Source organism: Lipotes vexillifer, unplaced genomic scaffold (assembly GCF_000442215.2).
Source record: "Lipotes vexillifer unplaced genomic scaffold, Lipotes_vexillifer_v1.1 scaffold217, whole genome shotgun sequence".
NCBI classification, from domain to species: Eukaryota; Metazoa; Chordata; class Mammalia; order Artiodactyla; family Lipotidae; genus Lipotes; species Lipotes vexillifer.
Genome location: NW_006788200.1, coordinates 2,546,012 through 2,568,668, shown reverse-complemented (window position 1 = coordinate 2,568,668; position 22,657 = coordinate 2,546,012). Strand labels below are relative to the sequence as shown.

The following is a 22,657-nucleotide window of genomic DNA, read 5'->3' as shown; positions in this document are numbered from 1 at the left end:
CCAGTTCCTTTACCCTATCTCATTTAAATCAGGATCTCTGGGGATGGGACCTTTTAAAAAGCTCTGTAGGTGTGATTTTAACGTGCATGGTCGGGTGAGACCAACTGGATTAGCATTTATCGGATAGTAATAGTGCTTTATCTTATTTCCGAGCCGCACAGTGAGATTTGGCCTCTTACACTTAACTTCTTTTTACAGAAAAAAAGAAATGAAAGCCCTAACAAAGACAGCACTCCTTGGGCGCTTCCAGTGATATTCAGTTTATTCATTGGAGGCTGGCACTCCAGCAGAACCTCATGTCTAATTCTTAAGCAATTATATTAAGGCCTCTTTTTTTGGGGGGGGGGTGGAGCCCTCTGAATTATTTGCTTTTCAAGAGGGACTTTTAGAGTTTTTACATGTAGGAAGGGAGTTTTTTAAAAGGAGGATTACTATGAGTTCAAAAAAACGTTTTAAGCATATAAGAGGTGTTCAAGAAATGTTCTTGATTGATGAATCGTTTTATCCCTGTTTTAAGGATGAATGTCAACAACTGAGGTCGAAATCAGATATATGGAATATTAACGTAACTAGGTAACTTAGAAAACTATAATTACACAAGACTTCCTTGGAAGTCTCGTTTTACAAGAAATCTCTGCCTGGTGACACCAGGCATCCTTTTAGGATCCGACACAAGTGGCAAATATTCACGGGCCTGGGGGCATCTAAGACGCAGGTCGGATAAACTTCCACGCCGGTTCCCCTTCCTTAGAGGATCTGCAGTCACTCAAGCTGCCGTCAAAATGCGACCCTCCCCCATCGCCGCTCAAAACCAACCTTGTGTAGTGGCCCCAGTTTGATCGACAGCAGCTCGTATTCGCCACTTACACCCTCAAGGAGGCTTCCAGTTAATGCCCACCAGGAAATCTTTTCTGCTAGTTCCCTCTTTTTCCTTCCGGTTCGGGCCTGGCCGGTCTTCCGGTCTTGCGCCCTAGGCCCCGAGCGAGAGGCCCGGTGCACCGTTGCCATGGCAGCAGGCCGTTGGGAGCTGACTGGATAGGTAGGGTCTGTGTCTGGTTCCCGGCTGAGACTGCGCGGAGCCGGGCCGGCGGGACTGCAGAATGGGCTGAGGCTGAGACTGAGGCGGCGGCGGCTGCCCGGACGAGGTCGACTGAGGGGCAAAGGACGCGGCATTGGTCCAGGACCCTAAGACGCCTGGTTTGAGGAGCGGGTGGGACCGAGGTTTTCTTGGGCCCTAAGGCCTGACCTGTTGGCGACTGCAGCTTTTCGGGAACCTCATATTTGACGCGGGCATGACTGGACGTGTGGGGTCCCCACTCATGATGAATAGGTGACATGTAGTGAGCGAATCTTAACTCTTGGTGGGAATGATCTTGACAGCAGGAAGCTCCCCAAGTTCTGGTGGGGGCCAGAGCCCCACAAAGGACCCCTTACTGCCGAACTGGCAGAGTTCCCAAAGACAAACAGAATCTGTGAAAAGATTCCTACTTTTCCTGTTTCCGTATTTTTAAGTATGGGTTTATTGTGGAAATGCATTATCCGCCTTGAATAAATAAAGGTATAAATGTTTAACCTTCTTCCTCCCCCCCGCCTTTCTTTTTATAAAGAAGCTGGGCTTGAAAATGGAGATGTATGAAACCCTTGGAAAAGTGGGAGAGGGAAGTTATGGAACAGTCATGAAATGTAAACATAAGGATACTGGGCAGATAGTGGCCATTAAGATATTTTATGAGAAACCAGAAAAGTCTGTCAACAAAATTGCAACGAGAGAAATAAAGTTGCTAAAGGTTTGCTTCTTTTACCTTAATTGCTCTCTGTAAGTCAAAAGGGGAGTTGTTATGGAATAAATTATATAATGAATATTTCAGTTAACATGTATTTGGACATATAATAGAAGAACAAGTGTCATAGCTTACCTTACTGTGTACGTTTTGTAATTTTACAGTGATACTAGATATATGTTCTTATGTATAATGTAACAAAAGCTATGCCAAATATTGTGAAATAATTATTCAGAAATATCCAGGTATAATACTTAGTAAAAATGTCTGCTTTGTGCAGTGTTTTGTGCCAGATGCTGTGACTATAATGACGTAAAAGACAGTACCTGCTCTTCAGGACTTTTATTAATTAGAAAGACAAGAGGGCATATACAAATAATACTGACTATTAAGTGGCTGATGATAAAAGCCAAGTGATTAACACAAAGTCCTGTTGGGTAGGGAACGTTTCTTGGAGGAAATGGAACATGAATTCGGCCTTAACAGGTATGTAGAATTTAGGAAAGAGGGAGAGACTGTTGTATTCCAGGTTAGGGGAACAGCATAAGCTCAGAGAGGCTGAAGGCAGGACAAAGAGCAGAGCAGAAAGGACAAAGTGCATTTGCCTGTAGAGTTTCTTATATGGAAATAGAAGGAGGTGAGATTAGAGAAGTAAGCTGGAGGTAGGTTTTAAAGTCTTGTCTTTTAGGCTAAGGAATCAAAAGTTGATTTTGTGAGAGGTGCGAGGTTTTGAATTCAGAGTAAAGAAACAGTAAATATTAATCTAGCATTATTTTTTAGAATAGATTGGAGGACTGAGAAAGTAAAAATAGGGAGATCTGTTGTGTTTTTAATTCAGGAATCCTGTTAAATGTGAGGGTCCTTGCTAGAATGCAGCAATTTGAATGGAAAGTAGAGTTAGAACATAATATATTACTAAAGAAGACATGAAAGTGTAGAAGGAAACAGAAGGGGAATCAAAGGTATCTTTGAGGTTCAGTGATTGCTACCATTGATGGAAATATGAAAGACCCAAAAGAGACATGGTTTGGGAACTAGTTCAGTTTTAGAAATGTTGAATTTGAGGTGACAGGAATACAGTGCAGTAAAGATGATAGGCATTTAGAGGTGGAGAACAATAACAGGAGAGATCAGGGGACAAGATAGAATTTCATGTAGGTATGATAGGTCCACTTAGTGGAAAGACCTCAGGAGTGTAAAGAAAGGAGCATTAAGATTCATTGGCAATTGGGTACAAAACTAGTGATTTTAAAAATAAGTATACATATGTATTTTGTTTATTGGCATTTATCTAGATGCTTTAAGGTTCATTGCCTAGATGTTTTTACATGTGATGAAGAAAACAGATACTGTTCTTGTTCTTTTTTATCTGATACAAAAGTAATATTCTCTTCTTTGTTTGTAAGTCTGTATTAGATATAATGGATCAATTTGCTTTCTAAATAGAAGAAATATATTAGGCATGTGTAGATTGTTGGAACTGCTCTATTTCTAGACAATGAAAAGGAAAGTTAAAGTCAGTAAAGATGTTGTGATTTTGTGAGCGATACCTGTCCTTATCCTGATGACCTAAAACTAATAATACTGTAAGGCAACTTGTGCACTGTAAGTGAAACTCTGACTAGAAGGAGACATTTTCCCAGGCAATATCTTTTGCTCTTTCTTCACCTTTGTTGCATTTAAGCTAATTATTTTTTTCTTCTTAATTGTTTTGTAAAAATAACCAATATGTGGCAAGAACACAGAGATGAATTTGAAAATGTACTATTACAACTATTATGCAAACTATTTAGAGATAGCTTAACTATTTTTTCTCATTGGCTTATTTCTTGTAGAATTTTTAGTTTCATCAGATCTAATTCCACGAGAGATTTCTTGGATTAGTTAACATTCTTAGTCTAAAAACACTGCCATAATGACTTAATTAGAACTAAAGTTTTATCTGCTAGAATTTCATTAAATAAATTACAGTTAGAGTAATTAGTGAGAATATCTGTAGAAAAGTTTTCTATTTATAAAGGAAAACAAAAGTAAACAACCTGAAAAAGGATAATGGAGTATTTCTAGTGGTTTTATGGTTTATCTGAGAAAGTCACTGATTCCTTACCCCTGGATGGATGTTCCTTAATGCTTATTAACTTGCATTCACCCTTATCTGCTTTTGCCTTTAAAATTAAGACTGGTCAAGAAACCAGTAATTCTCCTTAGTTGAAGGATTAATATTATAGTGTCTAAAGGCAGTCTTTTTTTTTTTTTTGCTACTGCCAGCATGTTGTTGCTGCAGCACTCTGGCACCCCACCAACCAGGGAAATTGGATTGGGAGCAAAAATAGGAAAGGAATCTGGCATTATATTTTGGCATGTTTTTCTATTAGTCATGTCTTGAGGAATTTAGTCTATGTATTAGTACAGATAAGTAGAAAAATGGATGTTGTGCCATTGGAATAAAGGCAGACTTTTTCTTACAAGTATAGCTTTTTGATGAATCCAACATCAAAAATACACCCCTTAATTTTTAGCCAAATGAATAAATATTTTTGGTAATTTGAAAAAGTTAAATATTTGAGAATTGATTGTAATTAAGTCAGTGTGTTAAAAAATAGAATAAACAGCATAAAATGATAAATCTCTTTTGTTTTCTAAGCTGATACATGCCATTTTTGACATTTTGAAATTATCTTGACAGTGAGTGCTTACCAGTCTAAAAATGTGTTTGGTTGCTTAATAGAATATTACAGACAATGAACAAAAATGTACCCACAAGTAATTGTATATGTATGTAGAGTTCCTATGGATATAAATTGGTATCTCACATATATGAAAATTTCTGGATATTTTGATACCCTTTTGTTACAGTGTGGTGAATTTATAACGTCCACCTGGAACTTATATTTTACTCTTGAGAGTTCAGGACAAATCTCAGAGAGTAATTAACTTCTGTAAATTCAGATTACATGCTCAGTGGCACTGGAATCCATGCTCATTTGAAATCATAAGGACCTTTTAATCACAAACCAATTTAAAATATAGGGAGATATCTCTTAGCAGAATACCAAGTTACATTTTAGTACATTAACTGAATTATTTTAGTAGGCAACCAAATGTCAACTTGAAGTAAAGCAATACATCTCCCTCTGTTCTATAAATATTAATTATTAAATAGATTAACATTTAAAAAAATAGGAATGTAAGCAAATCAGTTGAGAAATTTTTATTGAAAGGCATGGAGGAAAAGAAGCAGAGAACATTTCTTCTTTTTAAAATTATATGGGTCTTATATGTGCAAATTATTGTGCATGAAATACTAAAAATCCATTTCTCTTGTTAATAGCAATTTCGTCATGAAAACCTGGTGAATCTGATTGAAGTTTTTAGACAGAAAAAGAAAATTCATTTGGTGTTTGAATTTATTGACCACACAGTATTAGATGAGTTACAACATTATTGTCATGGACTAGAGAGTAAACGACTTAGAAAATACCTCTTCCAGATTCTTCGAGCAATTGAATATCTTCACAATAATAATGTAAGTGCTTCTGGGATGAAGTGAGAGAGTGGCATTGACATATATACACTACCAAGTGTAAAATAGCTAGTGGGAAGCAGCCGCATAGCACAGGGAGATCAGCTCTGTGCTTTGTGACCACCTAGAGGGGTGGGATAGGGAGGGTGGGAGGGAGACGCAAGAGGGAGGGGATATGGGGATATATGGATACGTATAGCTGATTCACTTTGTTATACAGCAGAAACTAACACAACAATGTAAAGCTATTATACTCTAATAAAGATGTTAAAAAAAATAATGTAAGTGCTTAAAAATAAGCCAAACTGTAGGATGAATATGAATTGTAAGTGCCCTTTAAACATTGTTCTGTTTTTATGAAAGTTGTTAAAATTATTTTTCTGGACAGTATTAATTGACATCCTGAAAACGGAGAGAAGATCAGGGGAGTTACTACCTTATAATTCAGTTGCAGAACCAAAAAACGTATTGAACGCATAATAATTATAACTATAGGGCAGACCAACTATGGGATGCTAAAGGAGGTATAGAGGAATCAGCAGTCAACTGGGGCATCTTTTATTAATGAAAGTACATTAAAACATCGAAAATCAAGCCAGCTCAGATGAAGGGAGGTTTGGAGGTAGGAACTGGAAACTAGGCCAGGGGAATAGCAAGAGAAGGTAGATGCCTTTAGGTAAAGAAAAGAGAGAAATAAAATGGCTGAGGGGTGTAGAGCCTTGTCATTTAAGTCAAGAAAGGAAAGAAGATCAACTGTTGATTTTTAGTGCTGCCTTTTAGCATTGTTTAGTTAATGTTTATCTCAGCAGGTTTTTATGGACATACTTTGTTCCCAACATGAGCTTTACTTTCTGTAAAGTTAGATGTATGTTTGTGAAATAACAGTACAAGCCTCAAAAATAGTTTTATTAGTAAGTGATATAGGCATAACATCTATATACTCTAGGCTTTTTCAGATACCTTAATTTCTAATTTGCTGTCTTGGTAATACTGCATCTCATGTTGCAGCTTTGAAAAATGTGGTTGTGATAGCAACTGGAAATTCAGATTGTAATTTCCTTGCCGACTGGATCCATGGGAGGGGGGGCAGTATAATGTAATAGTTAAGAGCACACAGTCCTTGGAATCAGACTGTCCTGGATTTTCACCCACCAGCTTATGTATGGATAACCACACAACTTGTGGAGTTCACACTTGCACAATGAAAGGTGGTAGCCCCATTACTCTGTGGCCCCAGGAAGTTATCTAACCTCTCTGAACTTCATTTTCCTCATCTGTAAAATGATACTCTAGTACCTCACAGATTTTTTATAAAGATGAAATTAGGTAGTAGGTAGTGTTTAACACTAGGTGTGTTTTAAGTGCTCATTAAATAGTGCAGATAAGGAGTCAGGAATAGTTATATTTTATCTGTATCCCTATAGTGTCTTGCCTGTAGTAGACTTTAAATATATTTCTTGAATAATGGGAGACACCAGTATGGGGTAGACTGAGAGTAGAAAACTTCAAAGAGGAGGTAAAACTAAAGTAACAATTTTGAACTTATATGGGTGTTTAAATTCAAGCACATAGGGAAACAACCCAAGTGTCTATCAACAGATGATTTGTTTAGGAAGATGATATATATATATATATATATATATATATCTAAATATATATATATATATATATATATATATATCTAAATAGATATATATATAATATTATTAAGCCATAAAAAGGATGAGGTATTGCCATTTGCAGCAACATGGATGGACCTAGAGAGTATCATACTAAGTTAAATAAGTCAGAGAAAGACAAATATATGATATCACTTATGTGTGGGATCTAAAAAATAATACTAATGAATCTATATACGAAACAGAAACAGGCTCACAGACGTAGAAAACATACTATAGTTACCAAAGGGGAAAGGGAGGGAGGGATAAATTGGGAGTATGGGATTGACAGATAACAAACTACTATATGTAAAATAGGTAAACAACAAAGATTTACTGTATAGCACAGGGAACTATATTCAATATCTTGTAATAACCTATAATGGAAAATAATCTGAAAAAAAAGTATGTAACTGAATCACTTTGCTGTACATCTGAAACTAACACAATATTGTAAGTCAACAATAGTTCACTAAAACAAACAAAAATGCCTTAATGGAATCAAAATGGAAAAAAATATAAATGATCTTAAAACTAACAAAGAAAGTGAATCAATAGTCAAAAAAATTCAAGGGGAATTCCCTGGTGGTCCAGTGGTTAGAACTCTGCTTTCACTGCCAAGGGCCAGGGTTCAATCCCTGGTCGGGGAACTAAGATGGCACAAGCTGCATGGTGCAGTGGAAAAAAAAAAAAAAAAAAAAATTCAAGCATATGGAGCAGAGTTATTATAAATCATTGTAATATGGAGTTCTGTGTAATTTTGGAGCATTTCACTACAAAATAAAGGAGAATTAAACTCACTGAATCCAAAGTCTGATAGTTCACACCATATACAAAAATTAAGTTGAAATGGATCAAAAACCTAAACATAAGAGCTAAAACTATAAAACTCAGAAGAAAACATAGGTGTAAATCTGTGTGATCATGTATTAATGCATCAAAAGCAATCAAAGAAAAAGCCAAATTGGACTTCATCAAAATGAAAAACTTTGTGCATCAAAGGACACCATCAAGAAAGTAAAAAGACAGTTCACACAATGGGAGAAAATATTTGCAAATCATATATCTGATAAGCAACTAGTATCCAGGATATGTAAAATACAATTCAACATAAAAAGACAACCCAATTTAAAAATGGGCAAAGGACTCAATAGACATTTCTCCAAAGAAGATATAAAAATGGCTGATAGCACATGAAATGATGCTCAATATCCTGAGTCATTATGGTAATGCATATCAAAATCACAATGAGATACCATTTCACACCCAGTAGTCTAGCTGTAATTTAAAAAACAGACAAGAATGAATGTTGGCAAGGAAGTAGAGAAATTGGAACCCTCATACACTGCTGGTGGTAATGTAAAATGGTGCAGCTGCTATGGAAAACAGCTTGGCAGTTCCTTGAAAAGTTAAACATAGAATTACCATATGACCCAGCACATTTACACCTAGGTATCTACCCAAGAGAACTGATAACATATGTTCACATAGAAACCTGCCCAGGAATGTTCATAGCAGCATTATTCAAAGTAGCCAAAAAGTGGAAACAACTCAAATGTATATTAGCTGATGAATGGATAAACAAAATGAGGTACAACCCTACAGTGGGATTTATTCAACCACAAAAAGGAATGAAGTACTGATACGTGCTACAAAATGAGTGAACCTTGAGAACATTATGTTGAATGAAAAAAAGTCAAAATGCAAAAGACATAAGTATAAATTCCATTTAAATGAAAAATCCAGAATAGGCAAGTTTATATGTATATATCTTCTTTGAAGAAATGTCTCTTCAAGTCCTTTGCCCATATTTAAATAGGGTTATTTGTTTTTCTATTGTCGAGTTGTGTTTTCTGTATTTTGGATACTAGATCCTTATCAGATACATGATTTGCAAATATTTTCTCCCATTCCGTGGATTGCCTTTTTGCCTCCTCGATAGTGGTTTTTTTAAAAATCATTTCTTTCTCTTTATTGATATCCTTTATTTGGTGAGACGTGTTCATACTTTAGTTCTTTAGACATGGTTTCCTTTAACCTTGAACATATTTAAAATAGCCAATTATAGTCTATCTAGTGGCTTCAATGTTTGGGCTTCTTCAGGGAAAGCTTCTTAATTGACTTTTTTTTTTTTCCTGTGCGTGGCCATATTTGTTTCTTTGCACACCTATTTGGGGGGATTTTATTTGGACATTTGTAATTTTTTGTTGAAAACTGGACATTTAAAATAATATGTGGTAATTCTGGAAGTCAGAATTTCCTATCAGGGTTTGTAGTTTTTGCTATTTGTTTAGTTTCTTTGCTGAACTAATTCTGTGAAGTCTGAATTCTTTATCACGTGTGACCACTAAAATCTCTGCTCAGTTAGTTTAGTGGTCAGCTAAGGTTTGGACAGAAATTTCCTTCAATTCTTGAAACCAGTAAATCTCTCAGCCATATTTACTGAGGGCTCTTTATCTGTGTTGGGCCATGTCTTCAATGTTCAGGCAGGCAGTTTACAACTCTGCCTTAGCCTTACCTTCCTGCTTGTGTAGAACCTTACAGTCCACCAGTCTTGAGAGCGTAGGGACAATCTCAGGTCTTTCCTGGGTGTGTGCACAGCTGTGCATGTACCCTTCATGATTCTCAGGAATATGTTGGAACTTTTCAAACCCTTTACAGACATCTCACTCCCAGCCTTTCTTTCTTTCTTTTTTTTCTCTTCTTTTACACACATATTTTGTTTTAACTTAACATTATATCTTGGAGGTCACACCATGTCAGAATACAGAGAATGTCTTCAATTCTTTTTTACAGAAGAATCATAATGGTAATCAACATTTTTATGGCAGTTAGCATGCATAAGGCACTATTTTAAATGTTTTCAGTGTTTTACAGATATTAAGGCATACGTAATGGCATGTTCTTCAAAACCACACTAGGAAATATGTATTTATTTCACTCCCATTTATAGATGAAGAACCCATGTTTATGAATCTTGCCCCACTCTCACAATATCAAGGGGTAAATTAGGGATTTGAACCTGTTAGTCTCACCACAATTTGTGCTCTTAAACTTTATAATACCTTTCAACTCCAGCCTTTCTTTTGTTTTTTAATTGAAGTATAGTTGATTTACAATGTTGCGGCAATCTCTGCTGTGCAGCAAAGTGACTCAGTTATACGCATAGAGACATGCTTTTTTATATTCTTTTCCATTATGGTTTATCATGCAAGATATTGAATATAGTTCTCTGTGCTATACATTAGGACCTTGTTGTTTATCCATTCTAAACAGCCTTTCTTTTTAATTAAGTATTTTGGTCAGCTTGTTGTTTGTCCTGTTATAGCTTCCTCAGGTGGCTATAATGTTATATAGTGGCTGCTAAGAAGGCTGATTGCTTGGGCCAGCTCTGAGTTAGGTCAGTAAAGACAAGACTTCTAGTACGATTTTCCAGTGATCTGCCAGACATGTCAAATAATGACTATTACCTGGGATTGGCGCTTTGGAGGAGATACAACCCTATTCTACTCCCTCTGGTGGCTGCTAGGCTGCTAGTTTTCACCATGATTTGGGGGGCTGTTGGTTTACAAAGCTACCAGAAGCTGGGGAGAGGGGAATAGAAATAGGACAAGCTAAGAATACTACTGCATCACATGGTTAGTTTATGTTTCAACTTTTTAAAGAAACTACCAAACTTTTTCCAAAGTGGTTGTACCATTTTACATCCCCATCAACAATGTATTCCAGTTTTTCTGCATCCTCCTGTTGTCTTTTGATCATAGCTATTCCAGTGGGTGTGAAGTGGTATCTTTTTTTTTTTTTTTGAGTAGTAAAACTGTCTTTATTTACAGATGACATGATCATCTATGTAGGAAATTCTATGGAATCTACAACAAAGTTAAGAGAACTAATTTGTAAGTTTATCAAGGTTGTAGGATACAAATCAGTATACTGAAATTAATTGTATTTCTGTGTATTAGCAACAAACAATCAGAAATTGAAATTAAAAATACCATTGTAACAGCATCAAAAATATAAAATACTTAGAGAAAATCTGACAAAAGATATATAAGACCTATACATTGAAAACTATTAAACATTGATGAGAGAAATTAAAGAAGATATAAACACATAGAAAGAAATACTATGTTTATAGAGGTCTCAGTGATTGTGGAAGACCAAGGAGGATGTTGTCAAAACACAGAATTTTAAAAGTTGGGATTCAGAGAGTGCTTGATTCTCAAGGATAGAGTTCTGCATGTAGTCACGGTGTTAGTTGTTAAAATGAGTGAGAACATTAGGACATCAGCTGAGTGAATCTTTCTCCCCCATGTTTAGAGCACTGAGGAGGAGGGTGATAGATGTGTAGTAGGCAGAATGTGTGAAGTGGTATCTTAACGTGCTTTTCCATGTCTATTTTTTCTCATGTTATATCCTCAGATCTTGGTATAGTGCCTGGCATATAGTAGTCACTCAATAAAAGTTGTAGAAGTAAAAAAGGACTAATATAGTTTTATAGATGTCTCCTTTAAGGTGACTCATTACCCTAAATTAATTATTTGGCAATTTAGGAGGAAGAGTGAGGCAGAACAAGAGCCAACCCCAAAGGCTTATAGCAGCAAGTTGTATAAAAAAGGAAAGATCCCCGATTTCTGTCACCAAGATATTTTCACTCGTGTCATGATACTTTTCTGGTGATGAGAATATGCTTAATACATTTGATAAAGGTTTTAAATGCCTTCTTTGTTTTAGGCATTGTACTGGGCCCTGGGGATATAGCCTGAACAAAACAGACATACATCTTGCCCTCATGGAACTTACAGTCTAACGGGAGTGACAAAAAAGTAAATAGCCAATTAATAATAAGCATGACAAATGCTGTGAAGGGGCAAGTGCAGAATAATGTGAGAACATATAGAAGGAACATCTAATAGAAACATCTCAGCTAAGACCTGAGGAAATAGTTGGCCAAGCAAAGTGTTCTAGGCGGTTAGAACAGCATCAGCAAATGCAAAAAATGATGACACAAGCCTGGAGAATTGGGAAGCTAATATTCAATAGGCTAGTGAAGGGACATTGAGAATGTGAGCAGAGACCAAATCCTATAAGGCCTTACCAGCCATTTTACATAGCTTCAAATTTGTCCTGTGGGGTAGGGAATCCTTGAAGGAGTGACATAATCATACATGTGATTTTAAAATAGTACTGTGATTTCACTGTGGACAATGGATTGGAGGGGATTAGAGTGAATTCAGGGAGACCATTTGGTAAGCTAGTAATTTTGATGAGAGAACTGAGGGAACTTGAACTAGGGAGAGAAGTAGACAGGTTGAGAGAGTATGGAACCTGAGGGAGAAAAGTGCCTTGATTTCTGGCTTGAGCCATGGGGTCTATGTTGGTTCCATTTGCTGAACTAAAGGACTGTTGAGAACAAATGAGTTTGGGAGAAAAGATGATGCGTTTAGTTTTGGATTTGCTGAATTTGTGGGATGTGTGGTTCAGCCCTGTGGGACTTCTTGTGCACTTCCATTCCTAGTGGAAACCAGGAAAGATAGAAATAGAAATACGGAAGTCATCAGTTTATGGATAGTTACTAAGGCTGTAATAGTAGGTGAGATTGAGATGGAACAGCCAACAGATGGGAAGAAGCCCAAAAGAATATGGTGTTCCCATAACCAAGTGAAGAAAGTGCTAAAAAAAAAAAAAGTAGTTGAGATTGTGCAGGAAACAAGATGTAAGAGAAGAGAAGCCTAAGACCAGAACTCTACATTTACGGACAGATAGAGAAAAAGGAACTGCCATAGGAGGAGACGGGGGAATTTTAGGTCCCAGAAGTCAGGAATAGAAGACTGGTTGATATATTTTACACTAAGATACCAAGTAGGATATGTATTGAGGGGTGTGTGTTGGATGTAGCAACGAGGATGTTGATGACTTTGGCTAGGGCAGTTTGAATGTGGGAGCAGAAGACAGATTGCATTACCTTGAGGAGTGAATGAGTGGTCAGACAGAAAGTGAAGACTGAGTAAAAATAATGTCTTCGAGAAGTTTAGCTGTGAAGGAAATGAGAGAAAGAGAAAGCAGTACTTGGAGTGTGACATGGGGTTAAAGGAAGGTTAAACTTTTTCCATTAAGTTCTTTTAATTACTTTTCCTTTTACGAATGTGATTTACCTTTTCAGTATTATGTCTGTTTTCTTGGCTTTGTTTGGAGATGATGGAGGGGGCAAGAACTGAAAGTATATAACTATTTAGCTTTTGCATTGTGTAGTTAATCATTTGCATTTGGTAAGAAAATAGCTTTCCTGTCTTAATTAGCTAGATTTTCTCTATGTAATTGTTGAGAGATTTTCTAGATAATGAAACCTCATTTTAATCTGTTGCATCTTCTGTTTGTTTTTAGATCATTCATCGAGATATAAAACCTGAGAATATTTTAGTATCCCAGTCAGGAATTACTAAACTCTGTGATTTTGGTTTTGCACGAACGCTAGCAGCTCCTGGAGACATTTATACGGACTATGTGGCCACACGCTGGTATAGAGCTCCAGAATTAGTATTAAAAGATACATCTTATGGAAAGTAAGTATATTTGGGAATCCTGCTTGGCCTTTCCTAGCCGTCTCTTTTTTTCCCTTGGTGTATCTGTCACCCATACTACTGACACCCTCTGCCTTCTGCATCTGGGTTTGGGCTAGAAAAGGGACACCCCAAAATAGAGCAGAGAGACCCTTGGCACCTGCCCTGCTGCGTGCTGACGTTACCACGCTTGCCCTCTGGGGCTGAGTGGCCCCAGCCCTAGAAGACCTATGCAGTCACCCCTCAGGCTGTATCCATGCTTGCTTTAAGCTGTGCCCCACCCTTAACAGGATTGCCTCCTCTGCTTATCTGTAGGCTCTACATTTACTATATTCTGCCAGTGTTACCACAGGATCTGCCAGATTTCCTGCTTCTTGAATACGGCACAATCTTTGCAAAGACTGGCAAATAATTTTTAAATTGCACTGTTCTAGATGCCTCAAAAAAGTAGAAAGGTCTCAGTCTATTGCGAAACAGTATAGGAAACAACAATCTAATAAACAAATAATGAATCTTGAAGAACAAAGGGACCAAGTTGTACAACTGAATACAAGAAATGGGAGTGGGGATAATTCTCACATGCTTTTCCTAGAAGCCATTGTTCTGTTATTATAATAATATCTAACATCGGGGCTGACCTGGTGGTGCAGTGGTTAAGAATCTGCCTGCCAATACAGGGGACACGGGTTCAAGCCCTGGTCCGGGAAGATCCCACGTGCCGCAGAGCAACTAATCCTGTGCACCACAACTACAGAGCCTGTGCTCTAGAGCCTGCGAGCCACAACTACTGAGCCCGCGTGCCACAGCTACTGAAGCCCGCACTCCTAGAGCCTGTGCTCTGCAACAAGAGAAGCCACCGCCATGAGAAGCCTGTGCATGGCAATGAAGAGGAGCTCTCGCTCACCGCAACTAGAGAGAAAGCCCACGTGCATCAACAAAGACCCAATGCAGCCATAAATAAGTAAATAAATAAATAAATTTATTTAAAAAAAATCTAACATCATTAAGTACTTATTTTAAAGCTAGAAGCTGTTCTAAATGCTTTACATGCATTAAATTATCTAATTTTCACAACAACCCTCTGATGAAGGTGCTAGTATTTTATCCCCATTTCAAATAAGACGACACACTAAGGCAGGTAGTGAGTAAGACACTAAAAAAGTAAGAAAGTGAGTAAGTTTACTAAGAAAAGTAAACTAATTTACCCAAAGTCTATCCAGGGTATGTTTTCAACTGTACTTATCACTGATACCATATGCAGACCACCTCTGTGCCTCAGTTACTTTATCTGTATAATGGAAATAATAATGGAACCAGTTTCATAGGTTTATTGTGAGGATTAAATGATTTAATGAATGAGAAAAATGAAAAAACAGTAAATGCTCAATCAATGTAGCCTCTGTAAGATCTCTCCCAGTTTTACCCTGTTTGTGATATTTTACTAAAATTCCTTTCCTGATGTACCCCCTTATTCCTATCCCTTGCCCCCAAATCATATCCTTCTCTAAATCCTATTGTACATTATATGTAAATTTTGTGCCAGTTAATATATAATATGGCCTAGTTCTATCTACCTCTTTTTAAAATATTCTTCTTGCTGAAAGATAAATTCCTTGAGGATAGGTGTAATCTCTTGTATTCTAGAGAGCCAAAATTGATGCCTTGTATATAGTCAGTTTGGATTCTAATGCAAGGCTTCACATTGAGTTTTGAAATAAATTTGCTAGTGAGTTTTTAAAACATGTTAAATTTTAACATCTTTACATTTTAAAACATGTAAAATAAAACACAGATACAAGAAAAGCTCACACAACAAATGTATACTTCCAGCACCAGATGGAAAAATAGAATTTTGCAGGCTACCCCAGAAAACCCTCTATGTGCCCTATTCCACTTACAATACTCTTTCTAACCTCAAAAGTAGCCATGATATTGACTTAAAAAAAAAAAGATTTATTTATTTATTTTTGGCTGCGTTGGGTCTTCATGGCTGCGCACGGGCTTTCTCTAGTTGTAGTGAGCGGGCGCTACTCTTCATTGCAGTGCACGGGCTTCTCACTGTGGTGGCTTCTCTTGTTGCAGAGCATGGGCTCTAGGCACATGGGCTCAGTAGTTGTGGCTCACAGGCTCTAGAGCACAGGCTCAGTAGTTGTGGCGCACGGGCTTCACTGCTCCACGGCACGTGGGATCTTCCCGGATCAGGGCTCGAACCTGTGTCCCCTGCCTTGGCAGGCAGATTCTTAACCACTGCGCCACCAGGGAAGTCCCTTGACTTTTATTATAATCAGTTTCTTGCATTTTTAATAGTTTTATTACGCAAAAGTATATCTACTTAGTTTAATCTAGCCTTTTTAAATGACAGCTCTTTTAAAGATATGATTCACATACCATACAATTGACAGATTTAAAGTGTACAATTCAGTGGTTTTTAGTATATTTACAGTCATGCAACCATTACCACATTCAATTTTAGAACATTTTCATCACCCCAAAAAGAAATCCTGTGCTCATTAGCAGTCACTCCCCATTTCCTCCCAACCCTTCCAGGCCTAGGCAAACACCAATCTACTTTCATTTTCTCTGGATTTGCCTATTCTGGACATTTCATATAGGTGGAATTATGCAATATCTGGTCCTTTGGGACTGATTTATCTCACTTAACTATTTTCAAGATTCATCCGTGTTGCAGCATGTATCGGTACTTTATCTTTTTTGGCTGTATAATATCCATTTTATGGTTATACCACATTTTATTTACCCATTCATTAGTTGATGGACATTTTGATTGTTTCCACTTTTTGGCTATTATGAATAATACTGCTGTGAACATTTGTATACACATTTTACTGTGGACATGTGTCTTTATTTCTTTTGGGTATGTACCTAGGATTTGAAATTGTGGGTCATATGGTAACTCCATGTCGAATTTTTTTTTGTTTTTACTTTTTGCGGTACGCGGGTCTCTCACTGTTGTGGCCTCTGCCGTTGCGGAGCACAGGCTCCGGACGAGCAGGCTCAGCGGCCATGGCTCACAGGCCCAGCCACTCCGCGGCATGTGGGATCTTCCCGGACCGGGGTACGAACCTGTGTCCCCTGTATCGGCAGCCAGACTCTCAACCACTGTGCCACCAGGGAAGCCCCATGTCGAGTTTTTTAAGGAAATGCCGGACTGTTTTTCAAAGTGTCTGCATCATTTTACTTTCCCACCAGCAGAGTATGAGAGTTACAAATTTCTCCTCACCAAGACTTGTTATTATCTGACTTTTGGATTCTGGTTGTCCTAATGGGTGTGAAGTCGTATCTCATTATGGGTTTAATTTGCATTTCCTTGATGACTAATGATTGTTGAACTTCATTGTTGATCTTTTATGTGCTTATTGTGCTTATATATCTTCCTTGGAGAAATGTCTGTTCAGATCCATAGCCCATTTTTATTTTTATTTATTTATTTTTTTTTTTCCTTGCGTTATGCGGGCCTCTCACTGTTGTGGCCTCTCCCATTTGCGGAGCACAGGCTCCGGACGCGCAGGCTCAGCGGCCATGGCTCACGGGCCCAGCCGCTCCGCGGCATGTGGGATCTTCCCGAAACGGGGCACGAACCCGCGTCTCCTGCATCGGCAGGCGGACTCTCAAGCACTGCGCCACCAGGGAAGCCCCATAGCCCATTTTTAAATTACATTGGCTTTTATTATTAAATTGTAAGAATTCTTCATATACTCTAGATACAAATTCCTTATTAGGTATATATTTGCAAGTATTTTCTCTCACTCTGTAGTTGTCTCTTCATTTTCTTAATGGTGTCTTTTGCCACACAAATTTTTTTATTTTGATGAAGTCTATTCTATCTGTTTTTTCCATTTGTTGCCTATGCTGTTGGTGTCATATTTAAGAATCCTTTGCCAAATCCAAGGTTGTGAAGATTTACCCCTCTGTTTTGTTTTAAGAGGTTTATACTTCTAGTTCTTACATTTAAGTATTTCATCTGTTTTGAGTTAATTTTTAATTAAATGTGAAGTTAATTTAATTAATTTAATGAAGTTAATTTAAATGAAGTTAATTTAATTAACCTCATTCTTTTGCATGTGTTTAGCCAGTTGTTCCAGCACCATTTGTTGGAGAGATGATTTTTTTCCCCTATTAAATGGTCTTGGCACCCTTGATGAAAATCAGATGGTTTATTTATGGACTTCTGATTCTGTTCCATTGATCTGTATCTCTATCCTTGTTCTAGAACCACACTGTCTTGATTACCATTGCTTTGTAGCTAGTTTGAAATCAGGAAGTGTGAGTGCTGCAACTTTGTTCTTCTTTTTTAAGATTGTTTTGGCTGTTATGGGACCCTTGCAATTCCATGTGAATTTTAGGATCAGATTTATCAATTTTGTGGGTTTTTTGACCAATAAGACAGCTAGGATTCTGATAGGGATTGCATATCTATAAATCAGTTTGGAGAATATTGCTGTCTTAATGTTAAGTCTGCTCATCTATGAACATAAGATGTTTTCAGATCTTTAATTTCTTTCAACAATGCTTTATAGCTTTTAGCACATACATTTTACATTGTTTCATGGTAAGGCATTTTATTTTAAATATAGCAGTGTGTACATGTCAATCCCAAACTCCCAATATATCCCTCCCCACCACCCTTCCACCTGGTAACCGTAAGTTCCTTCTCTTAGCCTGTGAGTCTGTTTTGTAAATAAGTTCAATTGTACCATTTTTTTAGATTGCACATATATGCGATATCATGATATTTGTCTTTCTCTGTCTGATTTATTTCACTTAGTATGATAATATCCAGGTCCATCCATGTTGCTGCAAATGGCATTATTTCATTCTTTTTAATGGCTGAGTAATATGCCACTGTATATATGTACCATATCTTCTTTATCCATTCATCTGTTGATAGACATTTATGTCTTCCATGTCTTGGGTATTGTAAACAGTGCTGCAATGAACATTGGGGTGCATGTATCCTTTCAAACCATGTTTTTCTCCGGATGTATGCCCAAGAGTGGGATTGTTGGATCATATGTTAGCTCTATTTTTAGTTTTTTAAGGAACCTCCATACTGTTCTCCATAGTGGCTTTACCAATTTACATTCCCACTAATAGTGTAGGAGGGTTCCCTTTTCTCTACACCCTCTCCAGCATTTATGTTTGTCGACTTTTTGATGATGGCCACTCTGACTGGTGTGAGGTGATATCTCATTGTAGTTTCGATGTGCATTTCTCTAATAATTAATGATGTTGAGCATCTTTTCATGTGCCTGTTGGCTATCTGTATGTCTTCTTTGGAGAAATGTCTCTTTAGGTCTTCCACCCATTTTCTGATTGGGTTTTCTGTTTTTCTGGTATTGAGCTGCATGAGATGTTTATAAATTTTGGAGACTAATCCCTTGTCGGTTGCATCATTTGCAAATATTTTCTCTCATTCTGTGGGTTGTCTTTTTGTTTTGTTTATGGTTTCCTTTGCTAGGCAAAAGCTTTTGAGATTAGTTAGATCCCATTTGTTACATTTTACATTTATTTTGTTAAATTTATTTCTAAGTATTTTATTCTTTTATTTTTTTAATTAAAAAAAAATTTTTATTTTTGGCCACACAGCGTGGCATGTGTGATCTTAGTTCCCTGACCAGGGATTGAACCCACATCCCCTGCAGTGGAAGTGCAGAGTCTTAACCACTGGACCGCCAGGAGAGTCCCAGTATTTTATTCTTTTTGATGCTAGTGTGAATCAAATTTTCTTAATTTCATTTTCAGATTGTTCATTGCAAGTGTAAAAGAATTCAAGGGATTTTTGTGTATTGATCTTGTATCTTGCAACCTTGCTGAACTTATTAGTTCTAATAATTGTTTAATGGATTTATACTTTCTGTATAAAAGATCATTATCTTTGGGTAGAGATAATTTTACTTCTTTTCTGGTCTGGATGCCTTCCATTTCTTTTTCCTGCCTAATTTCTTTGACCAGAACCTCCAGCACCATGTTGAATAGAAGTGGTAAGAGCAGACATCCTTGTCTTAGTCCAAATCTTAGGAGAAAAACTCCCCATCTTTTCAATATTAAGTATGATGTTAGCTGTGGGTTTTTCATAGGTACCCTTTATTGTGTTGATAAAGTTTCCTTTTAATTCCTAGTTTATTGAGGGTTTTTATCATGGAAGGGTATTGGTCAAATGCTTTTTCTGCACCTGCTGAGATGATCATGTGAATTTTTGTTTTTTAATCTATTGATATAATGTATTACATTAATTGATTTTTCCATGTTGAGCTAACCTGTGTTCCTGGGATAAATCCCACTTAATCATGGTGTATAATTCTTTTTATATGTTGCTAGATTCAGTTTGCTAGTATTTTGTTGAGAATTTTTATGTCTGTATGTATAAAAGATATTGGTGTGTAGTTTTCTTTTCTAGTGATGTTTTTGTCTGATTTTGGTATTGCGATAATACTGGTTTCTAAAAAGGAGTTGGGAACTGTTCATACCTCTTCTATTTTTTGAAAAGTTTGTGAAGAATTCACATGATCATCTTCTTTAAATGTTTGGTGGAATTCAGTCGTGAAGCCCTCTGGGCCTGTGCTTTCCTTTGTGTGTAGTTTTTTGATTACTAATTCAAAATTTTCACTTGCTATGGGTTTATTTAGATTGACTATTTTTTTTTTTTGACTGCACCACACAGCATGTGGGATCTTAGTTCCCCAACCAGGGACCAAACTCATGCCCCTTGCAGTGGAAGCGTGGAGTCTTAACCAATGGGCCACCAAGGAAGTACCTGTCGACTTTTTCCTGAACCAATTTCAGTAGTTTGTGTTTTTCTCAGAAACTATCCTTTAATCTGAATTCTCTAATTTGTTGGTATTCATTGTATTTTAAAAATATTTTATTTATTTATTTATTTGGTTGCGCCAGGTCTTAGTTGCAGCAGGCAGACTCCTTAGTTGAGGCTCACCGGCTCCTAAGTTGTGGCATGCGAACTCTTAGTTGGGGCATGCATGTGGGATATAGTTCCCTGACCAGGGATCGAACCCAGGCCCCCTTCATTGGGAGCTCGGAGTCTTAACCACTGTGCCACCAGGGAAGTCCCTGTTCATTGTAGTTTTTGATAGTACTTTTTATGTTTGTAAGGTTGGTAGTCGTGTTACTTCTTTCATTTCTGATTCCAGTAATTTGAGTCTTCACTTTTTTTTTCTTAGTCATTCTAGCTAAATGTCGATTCTGTTGGTTTTTACAGAGAACCAGCTTTTGGTTTCATTGATTTTCTCTATTTTAAAAAATTCTGTTACATTAGTTTTCTCTCTAATCTAATATAATAATGTTTTCCTTCCTTCTGGTTGCTGTAGTTTTAGTTTGCTCTGTTTTTTCCAGTGTCTTATAATGGAAGGTTAGGTTGTAGATTTGATATCTGTCTTAATTATTTAAAAAAAATAATTTTATTGAAGGGTATTTGATTTACAATGTTGTGTTAATTTCTGCTGTACAGCAAAGTGATTCAGTTATATTGATACATGGATATATATTCTTTTTCATATTATTTTCTATTACGGTTTCTTACAGAATATTGAATATAGTTCCCTGGGCTATACAGTACCACCTTGTTGTTTATCCATTCTATATATAATAGTTTGCATCTGCTCATCCCAAACTCAAAATCCATCCCTCCCCCACCCCCCCAGCCTCTTTGGCAGCCACAAGTCTGTTCTCTATAACCTGTGAGTCTGTTTCTGTTTCTGTTTCATAGGTAAGTTGATTTATGTCGTATTTTAGATTCCACATATAAGGGATGTCATGTGGTATCTGTCTTTCTCTTTCTAACTTACTTCACTAGTGTGATAACCTCTAGGTCCATCTGTGTTGCTGCAAATGGCATTATTTCATTCTTTTTTATGGCTGAGTAGTATTCCATTGTATATGTATACCACATCTTTATCCATTCATCTGTCAATGGACATTTAAGTTGTTTCCATGTCTTGGCTATTGTATATAGTGCTGCTGTGTAGTTAGGGATAGGTGTGTTGTCTGTCTTAATTCTTAATATAGGCATTTATAGTTGTAAATTTCTCTCTAAGCACTGCTTTACCTACATACCCTAAATTTTGTTTTGTTTCTTCATTTTCATTCATCTCAAAGTATTTTCTGTTTTCCCTTTTGATTTCTTCTTTGATACATTTGTTATTTAGTGATGTGTCATTTCCCAAATTTTCCTACTACTTATATCTAATTGTATTCTATTGTGATAGGAGAATATACTTTGTATCATTTCTGTCTTTTTAAATTTATTGAGGTTTGTTTATGGCCTATCATATAGTCTATCTTGGTGAATGTTCCATGTGACTTGAGAGAATGTGTATTCTGTTATTGGATGAAGTATTCGATAGATGTCTATTACATCTAACTGGTTTATAGTGTTATTCAAGTCTTCTATTTCCTTGTTGATCTTCTGTCCAGTTGTTCTCAACATATTTATATTGTTATAGCTTTCTGATGAATTGACACTTTTATCATTATAACATTATCTCTAGTAACATTTTCTGTTTGAAGTCTACTTTGCCCAGTTTTCTTGTGGTTGTTGTTTGCATGATGTAGCTTTTTCATTCCTTTTACTTTCAGTCTGTTTGTATCTTTGAATAAATGTGTAAAATTTATTAAATGTGTCTCCTGTAAACAGCATATAGTTGAATTATGTTTTTTTGAAATTCAGGCTGACAATCTCTGCCTTTTAAGTAGATTGTTGAATCTATTCACATTTAATGTTATTAGTGATATAGTTGGATTTACACCTGCTTTTTTTTTAATATATCCCTTTTTTTAAAAAAATAAATTTATTTATGTATTTATTTTAGTTTTGGCTGTATTGGGTCTTTGTTGCTGTGCACGGGCTCTCTCTAGTTGTGGCGAGCGGGGGCTACTCTTCATTGCGGTGCGCGGACTTCTCATTGCAGTGGATTCTCTTGTTGTGGAGCACAGGCTCTAGGCACGCGGGCTTCAGTAGTTGTGGCATGTGGGCTCAGTAGTTGTGGCTTGCGGGCTCTAGAGCACAGGCTCAGTAGTTGTGGCACACAGGCTTAGTTGCTCCATGGCATGTGGGATGTTCCCGGATGAGGGCTCAAACCTGTGTCCCCTGCATTGGCAGGT

At 36.9% G+C, this 22,657-nt stretch overlaps 1 protein-coding gene across 1 annotated transcript in view; it reads left to right on the top strand.

Annotated features, from left to right (window-relative positions):
* Window positions 1-1,622: 1,622 nt before the first annotated feature.
* CDKL3 (cyclin dependent kinase like 3) overlaps window positions 1,623-22,657 on the top strand; it is a 47,720-nt gene continuing 26,685 nt past the window's right edge. Inside the window, 3 exon segments of the mRNA XM_007461359.1 lie at window positions 1,623-1,787; window positions 5,113-5,307; window positions 13,347-13,525. Of these exon segments, the coding sequence (XP_007461421.1) occupies window positions 1,623-1,787; window positions 5,113-5,307; window positions 13,347-13,525 (539 nt within the window).